At 38.4% G+C, this 20,083-nt stretch overlaps 1 protein-coding gene across 1 annotated transcript in view; it reads left to right on the top strand.

The window, feature by feature from the left end:
- NSF (N-ethylmaleimide sensitive factor, vesicle fusing ATPase) overlaps nucleotides 1-20,083 on the top strand; it is a 145,333-nt gene that overhangs the window by 93,958 nt on the left and 31,292 nt on the right. The window contains exons 13-15 of the mRNA XM_035030372.1: nucleotides 3,160-3,255; nucleotides 5,367-5,523; nucleotides 8,706-8,839. Coding sequence (XP_034886263.1) covers nucleotides 3,160-3,255; nucleotides 5,367-5,523; nucleotides 8,706-8,839 — 387 coding nt within the window. The remainder of the gene's footprint in view (nucleotides 1-3,159; nucleotides 3,256-5,366; nucleotides 5,524-8,705; nucleotides 8,840-20,083) is intronic.

Raw genomic sequence — 20,083 nt, 5'->3', positions numbered from 1 at the left:
GTCCTTTCTTAATAGTAAACAGACAAGTTTCACACAGCTTCAGTCCTGAAATCTATCATATTTTTTGGCAAACATCAAAAGTTAAGATTTTCCCCTCGTATTGCTATATGTTTCTATCATTTGAGTTCGCTTTCACCAGCAGAGGAAATCAAAACACAAAACATCATAGTAGAAACTCAGGGCTATAGACAGAGGAGACATTGGGAATGAGGCTGGAGGCCGGAGGCTTCATTGGGGTTTTAACATGATTCTGTCAGAGCTTCTTTTTCACTTTGACCTGAGAGTTGACATCTTGTAGAATCCTTGAAGATGTGTCAGAAAGTTTTAATCAGAGTTAAAATCTTTATATAAGATTACCTAGGAAGGAAATCTTATATCTACCCTTAGTTAAATTATCCTACCCTTATTTTAAGAAAACTTCGAGGCTTGTATAAGGATAAAGTGAGATAATGGGTATGATGAAATGAGATAATGTATATGAATATACTTTATAAACTATAAAGCACTGGGGTGACTGAGTGGCTCAGTCAGTTAAGCATCTGCCTTTGGCTCAGGTCATGATCCCAGGGTCCTAGGATTGAGCCCCACGTTGGGCTCCCTGCTCAGCAGGGAGCCTGCTTCTCCCTCTCCCTCCATCCCTCCATCAAACCCCCGCCTGGCTCATGCTTGCTCTCTCTTGCTCTCAAATAAATATATAAAATCTTTAAAAAATTAAAAATAAATAAAAATAAACTATAAAGCACTATAGAGATTTATATATTATGAACTGAGCACTGTAATTTTTTCATAGAGATGCTTGTTTCTTGTAACACCATTTCCTTTCTTTCACTTAGAAGTGTCAGATTAATGTGGTTAATATTTTTTTAAGGTTTTATTTATTTGAGAGCACGAGTGAGAGAAGGAGCAGAGTGAGAGGGGGAGGGAGAGAGAATCTCTCAAGCAGAACCGGAGCCTGATGTGGGGCTTGATCCCATGATCCCAAGATCATGACCCAAACCAAAACCAAGAGTTGGATGCTCAACCGACTGAGCCACCCAGATGCCCCAAATGTGGTTAATATTTATCAAATGCCTAATATGTGCCGATGAAAACCCTATTAATAATTGAAATGCTAATTGTTCTCTGTATTTAAGTAGAATCTATTATTATATCTATTTAGATATTATTTGTTACTTTCTTTTTAAAACTATAGAGGTCATGTATGAATATATTCTCTGTGTAGAAGACTCAAGGATGCCAAGTGATAGAGGGAAAAGTGAGAAACGCTGTCTCCAATACCCCTTCTCTTTCCCTCTCCAGAGGTAGCCAACATTTGGGTCATATCTATATAGTCTTGTTTTCCTTACATTTACATTCATATATATATGTGCTTTAAAAAAAAAATCAATGGAATTATACTGCAGTTTATAGTTTTCACTTGACAGTAGATCTTGGATAGTTTTCCATGTCAGTATATACAAGTCTTCATTATTTTGGACAAATGCACAGTATTCTAGAATATTATAACATAATTTAAAATGTAAGATCCATGAGAGCAGGAACTCCGTCAGTTTTATATTCTGATATGAGTCTGGTGCCTGGAACAGTAAATAATACTGTTGTGAAAGTGCTTGCCTATCCCTCCCCAAGTGCATGTGAGAATCATTTCCTAGGGGAGATAGCTGGATGTATTTTTGAAGACCACATTTAGTTACATTATCTTCTAGTTTCTAGTGTTGCTGGTGAGAGATATACCAGTTTTATTCTGGTTTTCTGTGCAGGTAACCTGTTTTTGTCTCCCAAAAAGGTTCAAGGACTTCCTCTTCACCTGTAGTGTTCTGATAGTTTATAACAGTGTGTCTAGACAGATGTGGGGTTTTTTTCACTCATCCTAATCAGTACTCATTGAATCTTTTAAACTGCAAAGACACTCCTTTTTTCAGCTGTGGAAAACATTTTTTCTTCTGTCTTATTGTTTTTTCTCTATCATTCTTCCTCTTCCTTCCTTCTGAGACTCCTCTTGGGTCAGTGTTAAGTTTCTGGATATATCTTCCATGCTTTTTAACCTTTCTCTTTCACTTTCTCATTTCATGGGATTTGGGGCAGGAAGGGAGATAAATAAATATGTTCTATTTGCTATCTCGATCCAGTTTCCTGACATAGTTCCTTTTATCCCATAGGCTGACTTTTTACAAAATGTCTGTCATTTCATTTGTCTCAACAATCTGTTCCTAAAAGAACGTGAGTCATATTTTATAATAATCAATGGAAGGTTGATATTGCTTAATATACTTTTGTTTTACAGTCAGATTTTTTTGAAAGATACCCTCTTTAAAAAAGATAGTGCCATTTAAAAATTAGACTCCCTTGCCTTGTGCCCTTGGGAGTGAGCCCAGTCACATTAAAAAATGTGTTGGTATCTCCATCACTCATCAGGTCCAGGCAGCTCCAAGTGCTGGTAAAGGCCTTGGTGCTTCTCCAGATGTCTGTTCTAAGTGTTAGCTCCAGGTGCAGGAAGCAGAATATTTGGAGCTGGCACATAGATTCTCAACCACTGAGTATGACTGCAAACCAAAGTTGTAGGACATTGGTCTTCTAGAATAGTGGTTCACAAACGTACTTGAGCATCAGAATCACCTGTGGCACTTTATGAAAATATAAATGTATGGGCCCTCTGTTGGACCTGTCAAATCAAAATGCTGAAGGGAGTGGGGCTGGGCTTCTGCATATCTTTAAAGGCTCTAGAGGTTATGCTGGTATGCAGCCAAGGACGAGAACCACTGTTCTTGGAGACCCTCTGTGTGTATTTTCTCCTCGTGCCTTATTTGGGGGAAAAAAAAAAAAAAAAAAGCTATCCAGCATTCTTTGGTACAGATGTGTCATAATTTACTTAACTGGTACCCTCTTGCTAGACATTTAATTTGCTTCTAATTTTCTGTTATTACAAATTACTCTAGTAGATCTTCTGATATCTATAACTTTGCATACATTTGTGGATATATTCATGAGATAAATTCCAAGAAGTGGAATTGTTCAGGCAAAGGTTATGTGTGTTTGTGAATTTGAGAGAGATGTTTTTTGTCTGTGAAAAGATGCCTTTTAAGTCTTCAGGCATTATGTTAGACTGGAAATATTCTTACATCTTGGAAGTCCTTACATTTTGTTTTCATTTCTAATTAGGCCAGTACTAAGGTGGAAGTGGACATGGAGAAAGCAGAGAGCCTGCAGGTGACAAGAGGAGACTTCCTTGCTTCTTTGGAGAATGATATCAAACCAGTGAGTATGGATATTGAGTGATTCAAGAGAAAAGTAAATGCCATTTTAGTCAATATTCTGTAAGGTTATATCATACATACTTTTAAAAATCAGGAAATCTCAGTACTGGAAGTGTCCAGTGTGAGAAACATTTGCACATTAATGCTGGTGGCTGGGTAATTAATCAGTACTTAATTAAAATTATTTCTCATGATAGGGAGATTGCCATCTCATAACACTTGGTATTGTCAGAATTAATTTTTGCCATTCAGTTGGATGTAAAATTAAATCTCATTTTATTTTTGATTTGCACATCACTGATTACTTATGAAGTTAAGCATCTCTCCGTATGTTTATTGGCCATATGAGTGTCTTCTGTGAAATGCTGTTCATGTCTTTTGCCTATTTTTCTGTTATATTGTTTATTCTTTATTTTTATTTGGCCTGTATAAGTTGCTTTTATATTCTTGACAATAATTATTTGTTGCAAGTATCTCGTTTAAAGACAAAAATCAATTTGTTTTAGCCCTGTCTACTTTATGACTATTGTGACTTTTAAATATAAAATAATTACTTTCAAAAGTTATCGAGCAATGGAAATAATTTAATCTTTTGCTGCTGTCATCCGTAATAGTTACCAAAAATATTAGAGCCCAGCCTAACTGCTTTATGCCAAGATTTTTTTAATGACGAATAATTTGGCCACCAGGAAGGGGAAACTAAGATAACTTACTTAGTTAAGTAATTAATAACTTACTTTTATTTATTGCACGAGTCTGGGGGATAAAACAGAAAATAAAGTGACAGAATATGTAAGGAAGACTGCTACATATGGTTAGACTTGGCCAGGGGGTCACTGTTTCCTGGTTCAGGTATCTTGCTCCTGCTGTTGTGAGGCTTGGAGTATATACTTGGAATCATTAAAGACAAAAGCCAGCCAGTCTACATATTTCCTACAGTAGCCATCCAGCCACTGCTTCCTAGACTCCTCCTTTATAACTTTTTACAGGGCCACTCAGTTCCCATATCCAGAACAGGGAATGATAACTTTCTTCTGTATTCAGGGATCAAAAGACTAGCGTGTGCAAGGACGAGAGGGTGGTGTGCAAAGTGATTTGGTGGCAAAGTAACAGAGTAATGAGACCACTGTATAATGTTAAGAGACAGTATTACAGGGAATGATTTTCTGTGAGGTACAAGTTCTAATGTTAAAATCATTCCATATGTTGGGTAATGAAAAACTGACTTTTTGGGGGATGTGATAATTTTTTAAAATTTGAAATTCTCAAGATATGTGACCCTTAGATTATGTTGGGTTATGTTTTCTTACTCATTTCTTCACTTGTTAACCTTATGAAAACGCAATTCAATTAAGTCACTAAGTGCTAACGTTACTGACTTTTCTTGGCAGCTGGTTTGTTGGGAGTTACAATGTGAAAGTAGAAGTTGAAAATGAAGAGGGATGTGATTTAAGCTCTAATATGTAGCAAGCACCCTTAAGATTATTATTTATAGTAATTGCTTTTATTTCCTTTTTCTCCTACTTCAGTCTTTCAGTATAGCTGCTCCTTCCTACCTCATTCTAAATCTTATATTTACAAACCTAGGCTTACGTTGCTGCCATTTAACATATGTCCCCTGCTACCAAGCTGATGTGGACCAGATCTTCTCATTACCATTTCATTTTCCATTTTAATCCGAGACACCTACCGTCAGTGTGAAGATAGTATCTCCGTCTGCTGAGCCAACTGCTTCTAAGTCCATAACCTCTTTTTCTCTTTGTTCTTAACAGACGGCCACAACCAATGTACTCCTTACAGAAACAAGCACGTTGAAACTACCCTTTCTCAGGGATCATGAGGGCTTGGGCTCTTGTAGAATCTGACCCTAGGATCTATGTTTTACTCCATTAAGTCACCCAAAGTAACTCCTCCACCACTGGGTACAAGGTTAAATGAGAAGTTATAAAATAATGGGTTTTTTGTTTTTCCTTTTCAAGCTTTTTACATTAATATGGGATATTGCTCAACACTTTTAGTGTGTAGAAATTATTACTTATCTTTTGTACCTTTAAGTATTTTAGTTTGTATACTAACACTCAAAATGCTTTAAATTATCCTTTTCCTCCATAGGCATTTGGCACAAACCAAGAGGATTATGCAAGTTACATTATGAATGGTATTATCAAATGGGGTGATCCAGTTACACGAGTTCTAGAAGATGGGGAGCTGCTGGTTCAGCAGACTAAAAATAGTGACCGCACGCCACTGGTTAGCGTCCTTTTGGAAGGTAAGAAAGAATGAGGAGATGGCATTAAAAGTAAGAAAAAAAAAAACTTTTGCAAAGTTATTTAGCACATTCCAGAAAAATGAATTATTTTCCATTCTAAATCTATTCATAATCTAAAAATAGTAATCCAGTCTATGTATAAATATTGTGCATAAATTAAAAATTTTCTTGGGGTAGAATGTTACTGATGAATGATAGCAACTAGTTTTTTTGTGGGATTGTATCTAAATTTCTGTTACTTAATAGACTGTATGCTACCACAGCGTACTTGAGTTAATTAAATAAATATCCACTGAGTGCTATGTTATATAATAGACAGTACATAGTACTCGATTCAATTAAATAAGTATTCATTGAGTAAAATGTTTTAGGCACTGAACCGGTTGCTGGGGATACAAAGACATTCACAGAGTTCAGTCTGGTCATGAACAAAAGACACGTAAACAAATTCTTAACTACAGTTATATATGTGTAAAGGTGTATGTGAATGCAAGTCATTTTGCCCAGGGATGATCAAAGAAAGCTAAAGGTGGTGTTTAATTTTAGACTTTGAAGGATTAGTTAGAATTTTACCAAGTAGACGGAAAGGCAGGGACATTCTATTCCCTAGTTACTTGTTTACAGTTATGATTAGTACAACAGAAAGGTTTGGTGAGTCCACATGACAGAGGAATCTAACTCCTTCCAAAGTCTGTGAGTGAGGGCCTCCTGAAACACATTAAGCCAAGACCTGAAGGATGAGGAGAAGCTGGCCCAGCAAAGGAATTGGGGAAGATTTCTAGCTAGAGGGACTGGCATGTGAAAAAGGCCTCGGCGGGAAGGGGATTGAAACAGAAAGGGACATTGGCTAGACATGAAACTGAAGAAGTAGACAGGAGCCAGTTCTTACATAGCCTTGTAGACCGTATTAAAGATTCAGTCTCTGTCTGAGGGGCAATGGAAGCCATTTGTAGGGTTTTAAGCAGTGAAGTGACATGATAAGATTTGTATTTTCAAAACATCATGACTCTTTGTGGTAGAGAATAGATTGGAGGGTCAGAAAAGATACAGGAGAAACCAATGGTTAGAAGCAGCTGCATTAATGCATCTTTTTTTTTTTTTTAAGATTTTATTTATTGGGCGCCTGGGTGGCTCAGTTGGTTAAGCGATTGCCTTCGGCTCAGGTCATGATCCTGGAGTCCCGGGATCGAGTCCCGCATCGGGCTCCCTGCTCAGCGGGGAGTCTGCTTCTCCCTCTGACCCTCCCCCCTCTCATGCTCTCTCTCTCTCTCTCTCAAAGAAATAAAATGAGAGAGGGGGGAGGGTCAGAGGTCTCTCTCTCATTCTCACTCTCTTGAATAAGTAAAATCTTTAAAAAATAAAAAAGATTTTATTTCTTTGAGAGAGAGAGAGAGAGCATGAGAGGGGGGAGGGTCAGAGGGAGAAGCAGACTCCCCGCTGAGCAGGGAGCCCGATGCGGGACTCGATCCCGGGACTCCAGGATCATGACCTGAGCCGAAAGCAGACACTTAACCAACTGAGCCACCCAGGCGCCCAAGTAGACCATTTTGAGAAATATGTAGGAGAGAGAATAAAAGAGACTTCATAATTATTATTATTAATTATTAATCATAATTAAGCTAACATTCTTTGGACTGTTATTTGCTAGTCACTCTATTGGCACTCTACACTTATTATCTTATTTAAACCCCACTTCAATCCTCTGAGGGCAGATGCTTCTGTTAGGTCTATTTGGTAGATGGGGAAGCTAAACTTAGAAATATTAAGTAACTAGATTGAATATGAGGAAGAGTTATCAAATCGCCAGGTTTCTACACGACCTGGTAAATGGTGCTGTTTACTAAGATTGGGAACACTAGTGGAGAAGAACATTTCAGGAAGAAAGATTATGAGTTCAGTTTTGGATATGTTGAGTTTGAGGTTCCTATAGGACAATTGAATTGGAAATGTTGAGCAGCCCATTGGATATGTGTGCTCAGAAGAGAGGTCTGGCTGGCAATAACATTCATGAGTGTCTGTATATAGACTGTTGAATCCATAGGAGTTGGGTGAGGTTACTTACAGAAGGGTGTAAGTTGAAAAGAAAAGGGGGCCTAGAACTGATCTCTGAGGTGTGTCAACATTTAAAAACCAAGTAGATCAGGAAGAGTTGACAAAGGAGACTGAGCAAGAGGTAAGAGGGAGAGAAAGAGAAGGAGCTATCACAGAAGTCAAGAAAAGTATTTTTAAAAAAGAGGAGTTATCCATTGTATCAAATATTCCTAAGAAGCCAACAGATAAAGTGTCTGTTGGATTTGGTGACGTGGAGGTCATTGGTGACCCAGATGGGAGCCTGTTCCATGTAATGGCAATGGAAACCAGAGGGTTGGTTTGAGGATGGAGGGAAAATGAAAAGTGAAGGTGGTCAGCATAGATAATTATTTAGAGAAGTTTCATTTTGAAGGGAGAAGGAGTGGTGTTGAGGGGTGTGAGCCCAGGAAGAGTTTTTTGCTTTGTTTATTAAACTGTTAGGTAGACTAAAGCATGCTGAGATACTGTTGGACAGACCGTAGGGAAGAGCAAGAGATAGAACAAATGGGGAAGAGGATTCAGTCAGTGTCAGGTTCCTGAGAAGATGGGAAGGAAGAATTGGTTGGTTTATGGATGGAAGAGAAGGGAAAGAGGAGATGTCCAAATACAGATACATTTATAGATTTGGTTGCCTTTATGAGAAGGCCTAAGTAAATCTTTAAAATTTTAGCTTTTTAAGTCACATTTGCTTCAATAAGGCATTTTTTCCCTGCCCCCAATGTCATCTCCTAAGAAGATCATATTTTTTTGTTAGACATATGATTTGATGGAACTAATAATATGAGTACGGATATGCATTTGAATGCATTCTTTTTTTTTTTAAGAAACAAAACCCTTGCATTTTATATATTTAGCCAGAAGTTTGAAAGATTAAGACTGTGAGAAAGAAAGAAGGAATGTATTTCATCATACCTTTCAGAAATGCTAATCAGTTCATTAAGTTTAGTTGCTAATAAATAAGAGAAAACATGTCTGCTATGAAATTGTGTCAGGAAATGTTAATGAGCAACTAGTTGAGACCTCAGTACATTGTGGATAAACGTTTAAACTTGTCTTATTCCCCTTTGCTTAGGTTGGCTTTTTTCCCCTGACGTGCTCCTATCTTTATGCAGGCCCTCCTCATAGTGGGAAGACTGCTTTAGCAGCGAAGATTGCAGAGGAATCCAACTTCCCCTTCATCAAGATCTGTTCTCCTGATAAAATGATTGGCTTTTCTGAGACAGCCAAGTGTCAGGCCATGAAGAAGGTATCAAGATTTTTACTTTCATTTTAATCTCCTATCTCTTAGATACGTGTGTGTACACATGTACCTGTATATCTATCTTTGTACATGTACATATGTAAAAGCCATAGCAACTATATTCTTCTCAAGTGGAACTAAATTATCAGCAGAATTTGGGAGGAAACAATCATTGTTTTAGGTAGATTTAACTTTGTATTGCATTCTTATTAGCATTCTTTAATCTTCCAAATTATGTGGGTTTTTTTTAAAGATTTATTTGAGAGAGAGCAAATGATTGGGGGGAGGGGCAGAGAGAGAGAGAGAAGCAGACTCCCCACTGAACAGGGAACCCGATTTGGGGCTTGATCCCAGGACCCTGAGATCATGACCTGAGCCGAAGGCAGATGCTTAACCAACTGAGCCACCCAGGTGCCCCCAAATTATGTTTTGTTTAATACATATTACAGTTAATTTTCATTTCTTAAGTTTGTATTGACTTGATTGAAAGAAAGATCAAGTTAAAAGTATTTGAGTAGAGGGACACTTGGGTGGCTCAGTCGGTTAAGCATCCCACTCTTGATTTCTGCTGAGGTCATGATCTCAGGGTCCTGGGATTGAACCCTGTGTTGGGCTCTGCGCTCAGTGCAGAGTCTGCTTGTACCTCTCCCTTTGCTCCTCCTCTTGTTCACTTTCTCTCTCTCTCTCTCTCTGTGTCCCTCTAAAATAAATAAATCTTTTTTTAAAAAAAGTATTTGAGTAGAGTGGAGCAAACTCACTTAGGATTTTTTTTTTTAATCAGTGTACAAAATCACACTGTTTAGGGTCAATTAGGTTGACTTTGTAGTTTGGAAAAGAACAGAGGTACATCTTTGGAAAGATATTCTCAAAACCCCTACAAAGGGATGATGGTCCTTTAGGACAATCAGAGTTTGCTTGTCAACTTAACACAGCCCTCATCCTTCTTCCTATCTCTAAGTGCCATTTGTCACCTTCTTAATGCAGCTGCTTTGAACCGTCAGGGAAAGTTGAGCAACATAGAATAGAATCCTAGAGCTGAAAGGACTCTAAGACCATCTGGTCCATCTCTCTTACATTCAAGCAAGTGCCATGTATGGCTTCTAGGATAGTAAGTGGCTACTCTTTAAAAACAACAAAAGTCACTGATGAAGATGTAATGACTGTTCCATGTCACTTGGTAGCCTGTGTTCCCAGATATTCTGATTTGGTATACTCCCAGACAGTGAAGAAGTTATTTTTTTATATCTAGTTGAAGTATTTCTTTTACTTAAATCCGATTTTTCATGCTTGATCTTTCATAGATATAAACTGACTGTTAAAGAGATGTGGGAAAATCAGAATCCGAGAAAAGAGCTTTGAGAATTGGGGTGCTGTCTAATAAAGACAGCTCTGGAATTCTTTAACCTTGCTCCTAGGCCCCCACTTTATAAAGATAGAGGATACAGTTACTTTAGGTTTTTTTAAGGGAAGAGACTGAAGAGGAAAGATAATATTTTAAAATAAGCAGACTCCAAAAAAATGTAAGTTTGAGAAGTTAGCTTCTTATTTGTGCAGATGGCAGAAGACTGTTCGAGTAGCATGCTTGAAATGGATGGAGGGGGCAGAGCTTGAACCAGGATTCTTGTCCTGTACACTGTACCGTCAAGACAAATATTCTGTGGGGCGCCTGGGTGGCTCAGTCGGTTAAGCATCTGCCTTTGGCTAAGGTCAGGATCCCAGCGTCCTGTGGCGGGCTCCCTGCCCTGTGGGGAGTCTGCTTACCCCTCTCTCTCTCCCTCTGCCCCTCCCCCTGCTTGTACTCTCTCTCTCTCTCTCTCTCTCTCTCAAAATAAAATAAATAAAATCTTTTTAAAAAGATAAATATTCTATATAAAAGCCTTTGAAGTTGAGTGTGAAAGAGAGGAAAATGTTGCCAGACAGAAAAAGAACTTAAATGTCATAGTCCGTTTATCTGTGTCTGAGGTGAAACCAGTAGTATCTCTCCTTCTGGGGAAAATCTAGACAGAATCACTAGAACCAGTAACTTCCTTAATGTAGGTGGGGGTGGCTTTTCTTTGTTTTTTTCCCCCTCTGAGGGAACCTAAACTTCCTCTGGTGAAACTTTAAATAATAGCCCTTGGAATCTGTGGCCATTGAATGTAGCATTTAATTGAACAGCTAATTCTGTTCGCATTTCCCTAACTCCCGTCTATTCCTTGTACTTGCTCAAAAGTAGTAGTCTTCCTTGCAGATGGTAAATTACTGCATTGCTTTTCACCAGCTGCCAGCTTCTACCTCAGATGTCCTCTGAGATGTGGGTGGAATGGTCCTAGTTTTTCTATAAAGTTTTAAAAAAGCACTTTAGGCTCCTACAGATCAAAGCTGCTTTGTAAGTGTGAGATATTATCATTTTTATTATTTTAATCTCTTGCAAATTGACTTGAGGGGGGAAGGTAATGTGTGCTGGGTTTAGAGGCTTAAATGGTTAAATTAATGGCTTAATAACTTATGATTTAATCTTTAAATTGTTAAAGCCTTTCAAGGTAGACTTTTAGATGAGTGGAAGGCTAAGGAATAGAAAAATAAGTGTCTATACAAGCTTATTCGAAATTGTTTCGATTCATGATTCACTGTCTGGATCATCCATGTACCCTTAAAGTTACAAAAATTATTTCCATGTCACCGGTATAATAAATTCATATTAGACTTTTTGGTTTTCTCAGGGGAAAAAAAAAATGTCATTCCCTTTAACTAAGTACAGTAACAGAAAAAAGAATGAGGCATAGGTGTCTTAGAAATATATTAGAAATATTGCAAAATCTTTCCCTGCAAGTAGTTTTCACATTGTTGCCTAATGATAGGTTGACAAAAGCCTGCGGGCTCAAACCAGTCTAAAGGTGCTAAGTCTTCCAGGCTGCTTTTGAAAATGAAAATGCCATTCCTCAGTACTTCTAGCCTACCTCCCACTGCTGTTCTCTTCCCTTCATTTTTAGTGTTAGGATAGTAGGATACTTTCTTTCTTTCTTTTTTTCAGAGCACAAATAATCTATAATTTTTTATCAATTCTGGAAAGACATTTCTTTCCTTTTACGTGCTGCTCCTCCTCAAAGATGCAGCTTTTCTAATCACAAAAATAATTTAGAAAATATAGAAAAGAGCACAGAAGAAAAAAAAAAAAGGACTCCATATTTGTCTTTCAGTTTTCTTCTATACTCAGACACACACACATTGTTTATTGGGGATCACATTGGACATACTGTTTTAAACATGCTTTTTTCACTTAATATATTATGGCTTTTTTTTTTTTCAGTGTCGTTAAAATGTATTTCAGTATTACGTTAATAGCTGTATAGTATTCGTTTAAACATTCCCCTTTTGCTGAACATTTAGTTTGTTTCCAGGTTTTTTCACAATTAAAAAAAATATTCTGTAGAACCACCAAACTAGGGAAATCACTACTCCCCATTTTCTTACTAGATTTTTCTAAGAGTAGCATCATATTTTAATGGCTGAGAACTTGGGCTTAGGTTTCAGATAGATCTGCCTTTGAATCCCAGCTCCACCACACTTACCAGGCCTTATAGTCACTTAACCTATAAGCCTCTGTTTTGTCACCTATGAAATGAAGATAATATTCAGAATTAAATGAGATGATAATCTATGTAGAGTATCATGCAGTGCCTTGGGATATCATATGTGCTCAATAAAGTGTAGTGGTTATTTTTACATATCATTAATACTGTATATACATTTCCGGTTACTTCCTTAGGATAAATTCTCAGAATTGGGATTGCTAAAGTAAAAACATTAATATTTTGAAGATTTTTGATAAATATTGGTATGAAAACTCTTACGTAAAAATACTGCTGATTTATAAAGTCCACCTCTTCAAAAAGTTGTACCGATTTACACTCGCAGCCCCATCATGTGAGTGAGTGTCCATTGCCTTGGACACTCACCCATACTTGATGTTATTAAAATTTTTTTTTTTTGCCAGGGTGCCCGGCTGGCTCAGTCAATGGAGCATGTGCCTCTTGATCTCAGGGTTGTGGGTTCAAGCTCCATGTTGGGTGTAGAGATTACTTGAAAATAAAATCTTTAACAATTAATTAAAATCTTTTTTGCCAATTTGAGAGGTAAAAGATTAGCATTTAAAATTATTTCTTCAGCTACATTTTAATGACTAAGTGCTCAAGTTAAAAGATTTTTTTTTTTTAAAGATTTTATTTATTTATTTGAGAGAGAGAGAATGACAGACAGCATGAGAGGGAGGAGGGTCAGAGGGAGAAGCAGACTCCCTGCCGAGCAGGGAGCCCGATGCGGGACTCCAGGATCATGACCTGAGCCGAAGGCAGTCGCTTAACCAATTGAGCCACCCAGGCGCCCAAGTTAAAAGATTTTTTAAGTGTTTTGTAATGGCAATAGTTGGTGAAACTCAGAAATATTATAATTTCATATAATTTAACACATTAATTTTTGTTAAAGAGAGGTGGTCTGATTTGTTGATTCATAGAACATCTTTATATACCATTTTATTACTTAAACCAAGAGGTAAGAGTTTTTGTTAGTAGAGAGGGTCATTCGGCTTGCTTTAATGAGTATCTTAGATTTAATTACAACTAATTGTAATTAAGCTATTGCTTCTTGTTCACATATGGATGGTGCTAAAATACATGAAAGTGGTTTATTTTCAATTAATTTAAATTTTACCTTGTACTTCTCTTAATTTGCTTAATAAATCCTTTCTCCATGGATAAACTCCTCAACACTGCCATTATCCTCACATTGGGGGGTGGGGTGGGCGGAGATACCATATGTTCCATTAAGATGTTTGAAGTGTTTACAGATCATCTTCTCCCCCATTTTGTTTGTTTCCCAACTCCATTCTATTTTTAAATTTCAGTTCCTTTATCCATATTCACATCTATATTTTTTTAAATCTATTTTACTAGTTCTATTAGTGCCATTAAATGAACAAAAGAACAAAACGATAGAGTTTGATTTTAATTACCTAATCTTGATGCTTTCTGAATACACAATCAGTACAGAGATGAAATAGAACAATCCGATGTGACTAAATTGTTTGAACAAAATTAAGTAGGAATATCAGTGATTTATAAAACTACTCATTAATAACATAATATAGTCTTGTTTTTAAAGGACTGAAAATTATTGGAAGAAATTTTCCTTTCCACTAGCTTTGCAGGAAGGAAATAATCTTCTTTGAATATCCTCCTGTAAATCCCACTGCAAATTGTAGTCTGTACAGAACAGAATCATGGTGCCTAATCCTCCTCTTTTCATGGTTTAGTCCATACAAAGAGCAGAGCTGGAAATTGGATCTTTTGACAGCAGTTACTAAGCAACAGAATTTGGATGTTTTTGGTTAACATCCTAATATATCATGTAGCTGATTTGTCGAAGTTTGTGCATGTATTAACTGAGAGAAGTGGACACTCCAGAAGTGCCTACTGGTCCCCATAGGGCTGGGGGGTAGGCGCGTGTTGTTTTGTTTAATACACTTTGTCTTTTGGCGTTTGTATCTCTTCGGCACACAAAGGAGGATGGTGCAACCTTTAGTAGAACTTTCAGACCTTGTGACTTTTTATATTATTAAGAATACCCCACTCTGTGGTTTGTGTTATGTGAAAAATGTAAGAATTTTTCCTGAAAAGCAGGGAGAACAAATGAGGGATTTTAAGGTCATTCCAGGAAGCTTTAGTGCTTTGCCAAAAGTTTAGGTCCACTTCCTGAGGCAGTTTCATTAGAAGACAGCTAATGTTTGCTTGGTCTACTCCCAAGTTATTTTTAGAAACTAGAGATTATTACTGATAGCACCGATTTGAATTTGCTCATTTACGTTTTTATATGCTACCAAATATGATTAGGGTATGCTTTCAACTAATTGCTGACAGATTTACTGCATTAGGGATTTTCTAAGTCATCAGATTCCTACTGTCATCAGATTCCTAACTAGGTATTTCACGCCAGCCACTTCGGAATTGAGATGAACTCTTTCAGCCTCAGAAGAACCAGAGAATTTGGCTTCACTTACCTCAGAGCACTAACGAGTTTATAGAAAATGGAGGACGGAATCCACTTAGAACACGCTTTGCTGTGGTTTGTGATTCTGAAAGGCTGGGATTAACATGGAGCTAATGCTGGCGTGTTCCCATTTGCATTCATGTAGACTCCAGAATCGGCAGCTGCTGCCCCTCCCCTGCACACAGGTGGCTGCTAGCTTGTCTGTAGATTCCAGGAGTGGGCTCTGTGCCTAGAGAGCTTGCAGCGGCCTTGAGGACCATATTCAGACCTGCCCCAACCCCTGTGTGGCAGGAGCCCCGTGCCTCCCTTTCCTCCCTGCTTGTGTGGTGCATCCAGCAGGTTCTTGCCTTCAGCCCAGTCTCCTCACATTTTAGTCTGTCTTTTATGACCTAGTACCTGCCTTTGCACACAAGAGGGGTGGTACCAGAGAGCAGAAATAGACTGTGGGATTCTGTGTTTTCTAGAGATCCTATTCATCTTCTAGAATAGACCTCTCATTATGTCCATGTTGATGGAAGGCCACTCTTTCACACACTTTTTCTTTCTTCAGTTCTTCAGATTCTTTTTCTTTAGCCTTCTCTTTCAGATTTCTCACTGGACTGTAAGACTACATGCATTGATAATTTTACCTGCCCTACAGGAAACGTCCTGATAAAACTAGGTGACCAGACACATTCCAATTTGCTTTGAGCAATCCTGGTTTTTACCTGTTATTCCAGCATTATTAACAGCGCCCCCCCTTTCATATGTCCTGGTTTGCATGATAACTATTTACCTGATCCCCAGCTGATAACCTCTCCAACAAGAAAAGGCTTAAGTGTCATACATTTATCTTACTAAATGAGAGGATCTGAATTTAAATTGATTTTTAAAGAGTCTTTGGCATACATCCACTAGCTCCAGCTTCAGCCCACCTGCCTAACTGTCGTTTGGCGTCGTTTGATCTGGAGCAGGCACTGTGTCTTCCGGGTGCTGTTAGCAGGGGCAGGTTTGGCACTTCGGTTATAGTGGGCAGTTTGTACAATTTTATTTTTTTCTGCATCTTTCTTTCTGGTACTTCGCCTCCTTTTTGGGTTTATCTACCTAAAGTTATGGTAGAACTTCCCAGCTCACCATGTAAATCTCTCACTTACATTTTCACCTGGCAGCTAATCGCACATACTTGCCACACCAATCTGAGCGTCTTCTTAGTGAACGTTGGGCTGGGGCCTGGGCCAGAGGGTGAGGAGTGGAAGGGGCTGAGGAGCCTAGGCGGAAAACAAGGATCCAGAGGAAGAATGGTGACCTTATATTACAGTAGTGACTAGGTAAGGTAAAGAATTATATGTGTAAGAAGTGAAAGGGGTGTGTGTATTTAAATTAGAGCAGAGTTGCTACCCAAAGGAGTTTCAGTTGACCTGTCAACTGAAACTGGTCAAGTTACAACTGGAATTGCAGTCTTTGTCATGGTTAGTAGGTTGTTAAGAGAGTTAGCCCTGAGTGCTCCTCTCCTCATGATAGTAATTAGTACATTAAGAGCTGTCTGTAAAAAAAAAAAAAAAAAAAAAAAACCTACATTAAATGACTGCCGTAGGTACTTTTCTTCTCAAATCTTATAGGTAGATCATGCAGTCAGCTATGAAGTGATTTATAATGCTTCATGAACACAGTATCTGAGATAAATTGGTGAAACAGCGTACAGTTTATCATTAGTTTTGACCCCAGCAAACTGAGTTCCTGTAGCCATGTAAGCTCTATACTCTCCTTGAGAAGGGAGAAGGACTGACTCGGGAAAAATGGAGTACTGCAAATAGCCAGTCCACCATCCCAGGCCCCTGTGGCTCTAATCCACCCTAGTACAGCCTGACAGATGGAATTACATGCTTGCATCAGAGCCTTTAGTAGAATTCTGAGAAATGATTTGAAGAGCAAACATTATTTTCAGTGACTCCTTAACATCACCGGAATTTATAGGATACCACATTGACTGCTATCTTGGTCCAGTCTTCAAAAAAAACATAGCCAAGAACCACTGTGAAACTACTTCTAAACTTTTCTCCTGTCTTGTATTCACCAACTCAGAGCTTGATCATTATGTATCAAGAGGCTGAAATGTCCCATTTTTCTTCTCTTTTTTGGGGGGGTAGGTGATACAGAGAGAGGTAAAGGGCTCTTCTTTCCCTGCTCTTTACATGTACCTATGATCCATCGCCAAACCAGCTTCTCTTCTGTCCTCTATTTCAGTAGCCAAACCAGAAAGAACCCTCAACTCTAGTTTCTTCCTCATTACCACACCCATTCATCACCAAGTCCTTTCAGTTCTGCCTCCTAAATATCTCTAGAATCCATCCATTTATCAGAACACCCATTCCCCTTCCCACCTCCAGACCACATTATCTTTCACCTGGAGTTCTAAAGTATTAAACAATGATTAATTACTTCCCTCTGATGCTTTTCTGTATATCAGCGAGAAAAATGTTTCTAAATCATAAACCTGACGTGGTGGTGCATTGTTTCAAATCCTTTAGTGGCTTTTTATTGCCTTTATAATAAAATTTCAACTGGTATGAAATTTTTAAGACCCTCCATGTCCAGGCTCTTTTGTCACCTCTTCTGCTTCATCTCTCACCTACCATTCCCCACGCATACCACACTAACACCTCTTCATTTTAATTCTTTTTTTTTTTTTTTAAAGATTTTATTTATTTATTTGACAGAGAGAGACACAGTGAGAGAGGGAACACAAGCAGGGGGAGTGGGAGAGGGAGAAGCAGGCTTCCCGCGGAGCAGGGAGCCCGATGTAGGGCTCGATCCCAGGACCCTGGGATCATGACCTGAGCTGAAGGCAGACGCTTAATGACTGAGCCACCCAGGTGCCCCTCTTCATTTTAATTTTTATTGACTATATGTCAGTTCCTACAGTGCTCCTGAATTTTCTCGCTCTGAGCCTCCTAATATTCAGTGCACTCTGCTTGAAACACTTTCTTCCCCATTTTCCACTGATTGTTTATCCTTCGGATCTCAGCTTAAATGCCACTTCCTAAATTTAGGATACCAGCGTTGACTCCGTAATCCTCCATGTTGGTTAGGATAGGCTAAGTTTTGCTGCAATAAGGAGCAACCCCCAAATCTCAGTGGCTTAACATAACAAAGTTTATTTCTTGCTCATACTGCATGTCCATCATGGCTCAGAGGAGGAGCTCTGCTCATTGTAGCTTCTCAGAGACTCAAACTAACACATAATAGAAGCTCCATCTCACATGTGAGATCATGATAGCCAAAGCAGGATAAAGGGAATATGGTGAACCATGCAGTAGCTCTAAAGCTCCTTTTAGAAAATGATGTATATTCAGTCATATTTCATTAGCTGAAGCAAGCCCCATAGTCATCCCTGCCTTGAGAGGGGGTGGGAAACTACAATCCTACCACATGCTAGAAAGAAAATCAGTATATGTGTGGGTATCCCCAACGACTGCCACAGCTCTTTTGTGTACACTACCATCTCATCTTGTATTTCCTCCAGCATAGTAGTGTCATGCTTTATTATGGTTACCTGTGGCCTATTTCCCCTACTCCAGGCTTTGGGAAGGTATGATCATATTTGTCTCATTCATTACTCTCTCCATTGCCTTCATTGATGCTTAACGTGTAATGGCAATTCGAAAATATTTGTAACACTCGAGATTTATGTATTTAGCCTGTTATTCTTTTACTTCTGCCATTTCTCCTTGAGGTCTCTTCCCCTCTCATGGTTTCAGCGTCACTGCCTGGAAGGTGAGCTCCATACCCTGACTTCAGTCTATGTCTCCAGCTACTCACTTGATATTTCTGCTTGAATATAAAATGCATATTTATGGGGTGCCTGGGTGGCTCAGTCGGTTAAGCATCTGCCTTGGGCTCAGGTCATGATCCCAGGGTGCTGGGATCAAGCTTCGCATCGGGCTCCCTGCTCAGTGGAGAGTCTGCTTCTCCCTCTCCCTCTACCCCTTCCCTCTGCTCATGCACTCGCTCTCTGTCTCTCAAATAAATAAATAAAATCTTTAAAAAAAAAATAAAATGCATATTTATTCTTGCAGTCAATATTTATTGATTACTTTCTGGTAAGGCATTATATTAAATGATATGAAGATACAGAGATAATTAAAATAGTACTTGCTTTCCCAGTGCTTATATTCTAGTATAATACAAGGAAGAATGTAATGAATCCTTAATATGTACACAATATACAAAATGCTGTACCAGAGCAGAACAGAGACAAGTGATCTATGGCAAGATGGAGTTAGAACTTGTGTTGTTTCAACCACTGAATTCACTGGGCAAGTATCAATACTGTTCTGTGCCGGGTCCTCGAGATGACATGAATCAAGTTTTTATCCAGCTCACAATCCAACGGGGAGACAGGTAGGTAGCTGAGGATGAAGGGGTAAATGCGATTTTAACACAATATGGGAGAGTGACTGAGGGGTAAAGGGGATGGTGCAAAGGAAAGCAACAGAGGCTTTCTTTCCTATAGGCATACAGGAGACATTTATGAAGCACCAGTGCAGTGTCAGACATTGAATACATAATACTGAGGACATAATCCCTACCTTAGAGAACTGATAGTGTGTAAATAAAGATTTTATTTATTTATTTGCGAGAGAGAGAATGAGAGACAGAGAGCATGAGAGGGAGGAGGGTCAGAGGGAGAAGCAGGCTCCCCGCCGAGCAGGGAGCCCGATGCGGGACTCGATCCCAGGACTCCAGGACCATGACCTGAGCCGAAGGCAGTCGCTTAACCAACTGAGCCACCCAGGCGCCTGAGTTGATTTGTTTTGCCATGTTTTTGTTTTGCATCTTTGAGGGTGACTTTTGAGCATAAAAAAGACCATGTATAGCTAATTTAAGGTTTAAAAAATGAAAAATCAACATATTAAAATTTTGTAATTTAAAACCTAGTTTTTTAACACAAAAGAGAACAAACTTTAAAAAAGTCCAGTCACATCTCTTATTCTATTTGTAGGTCTAGTGAAATTTAGCAGTTCAAAGGGGACTTTTACAGCTTAATTAAATTTCTTTAAATATTTTAAACTGTATTTACACATTTAAAATGTTTTATTTTCTCTTTGAAGTACTTCAGTTGTTTGTCTAACAAAACATTGAGTTTCAAAGTAACTATAATTATATTTATTTAGTAATAAATTAAAATACAGCTAATAATATAAATATGGTGCATCTTAGATTATCTTTACCATTTGTAAGGCTATT

The sequence above is a fragment of the Mirounga leonina genome, unplaced genomic scaffold (genome assembly GCF_011800145.1).
Source record: "Mirounga leonina isolate KUSES-001 unplaced genomic scaffold, KU_Mleo_1.0 Mir_364, whole genome shotgun sequence".
Taxonomy (NCBI): Eukaryota; Metazoa; Chordata; class Mammalia; order Carnivora; family Phocidae; genus Mirounga; species Mirounga leonina.
The sequence above is the reverse complement of the archived record's forward strand: the minus strand, read 5'-3'. Positions and strand labels throughout refer to the sequence as shown.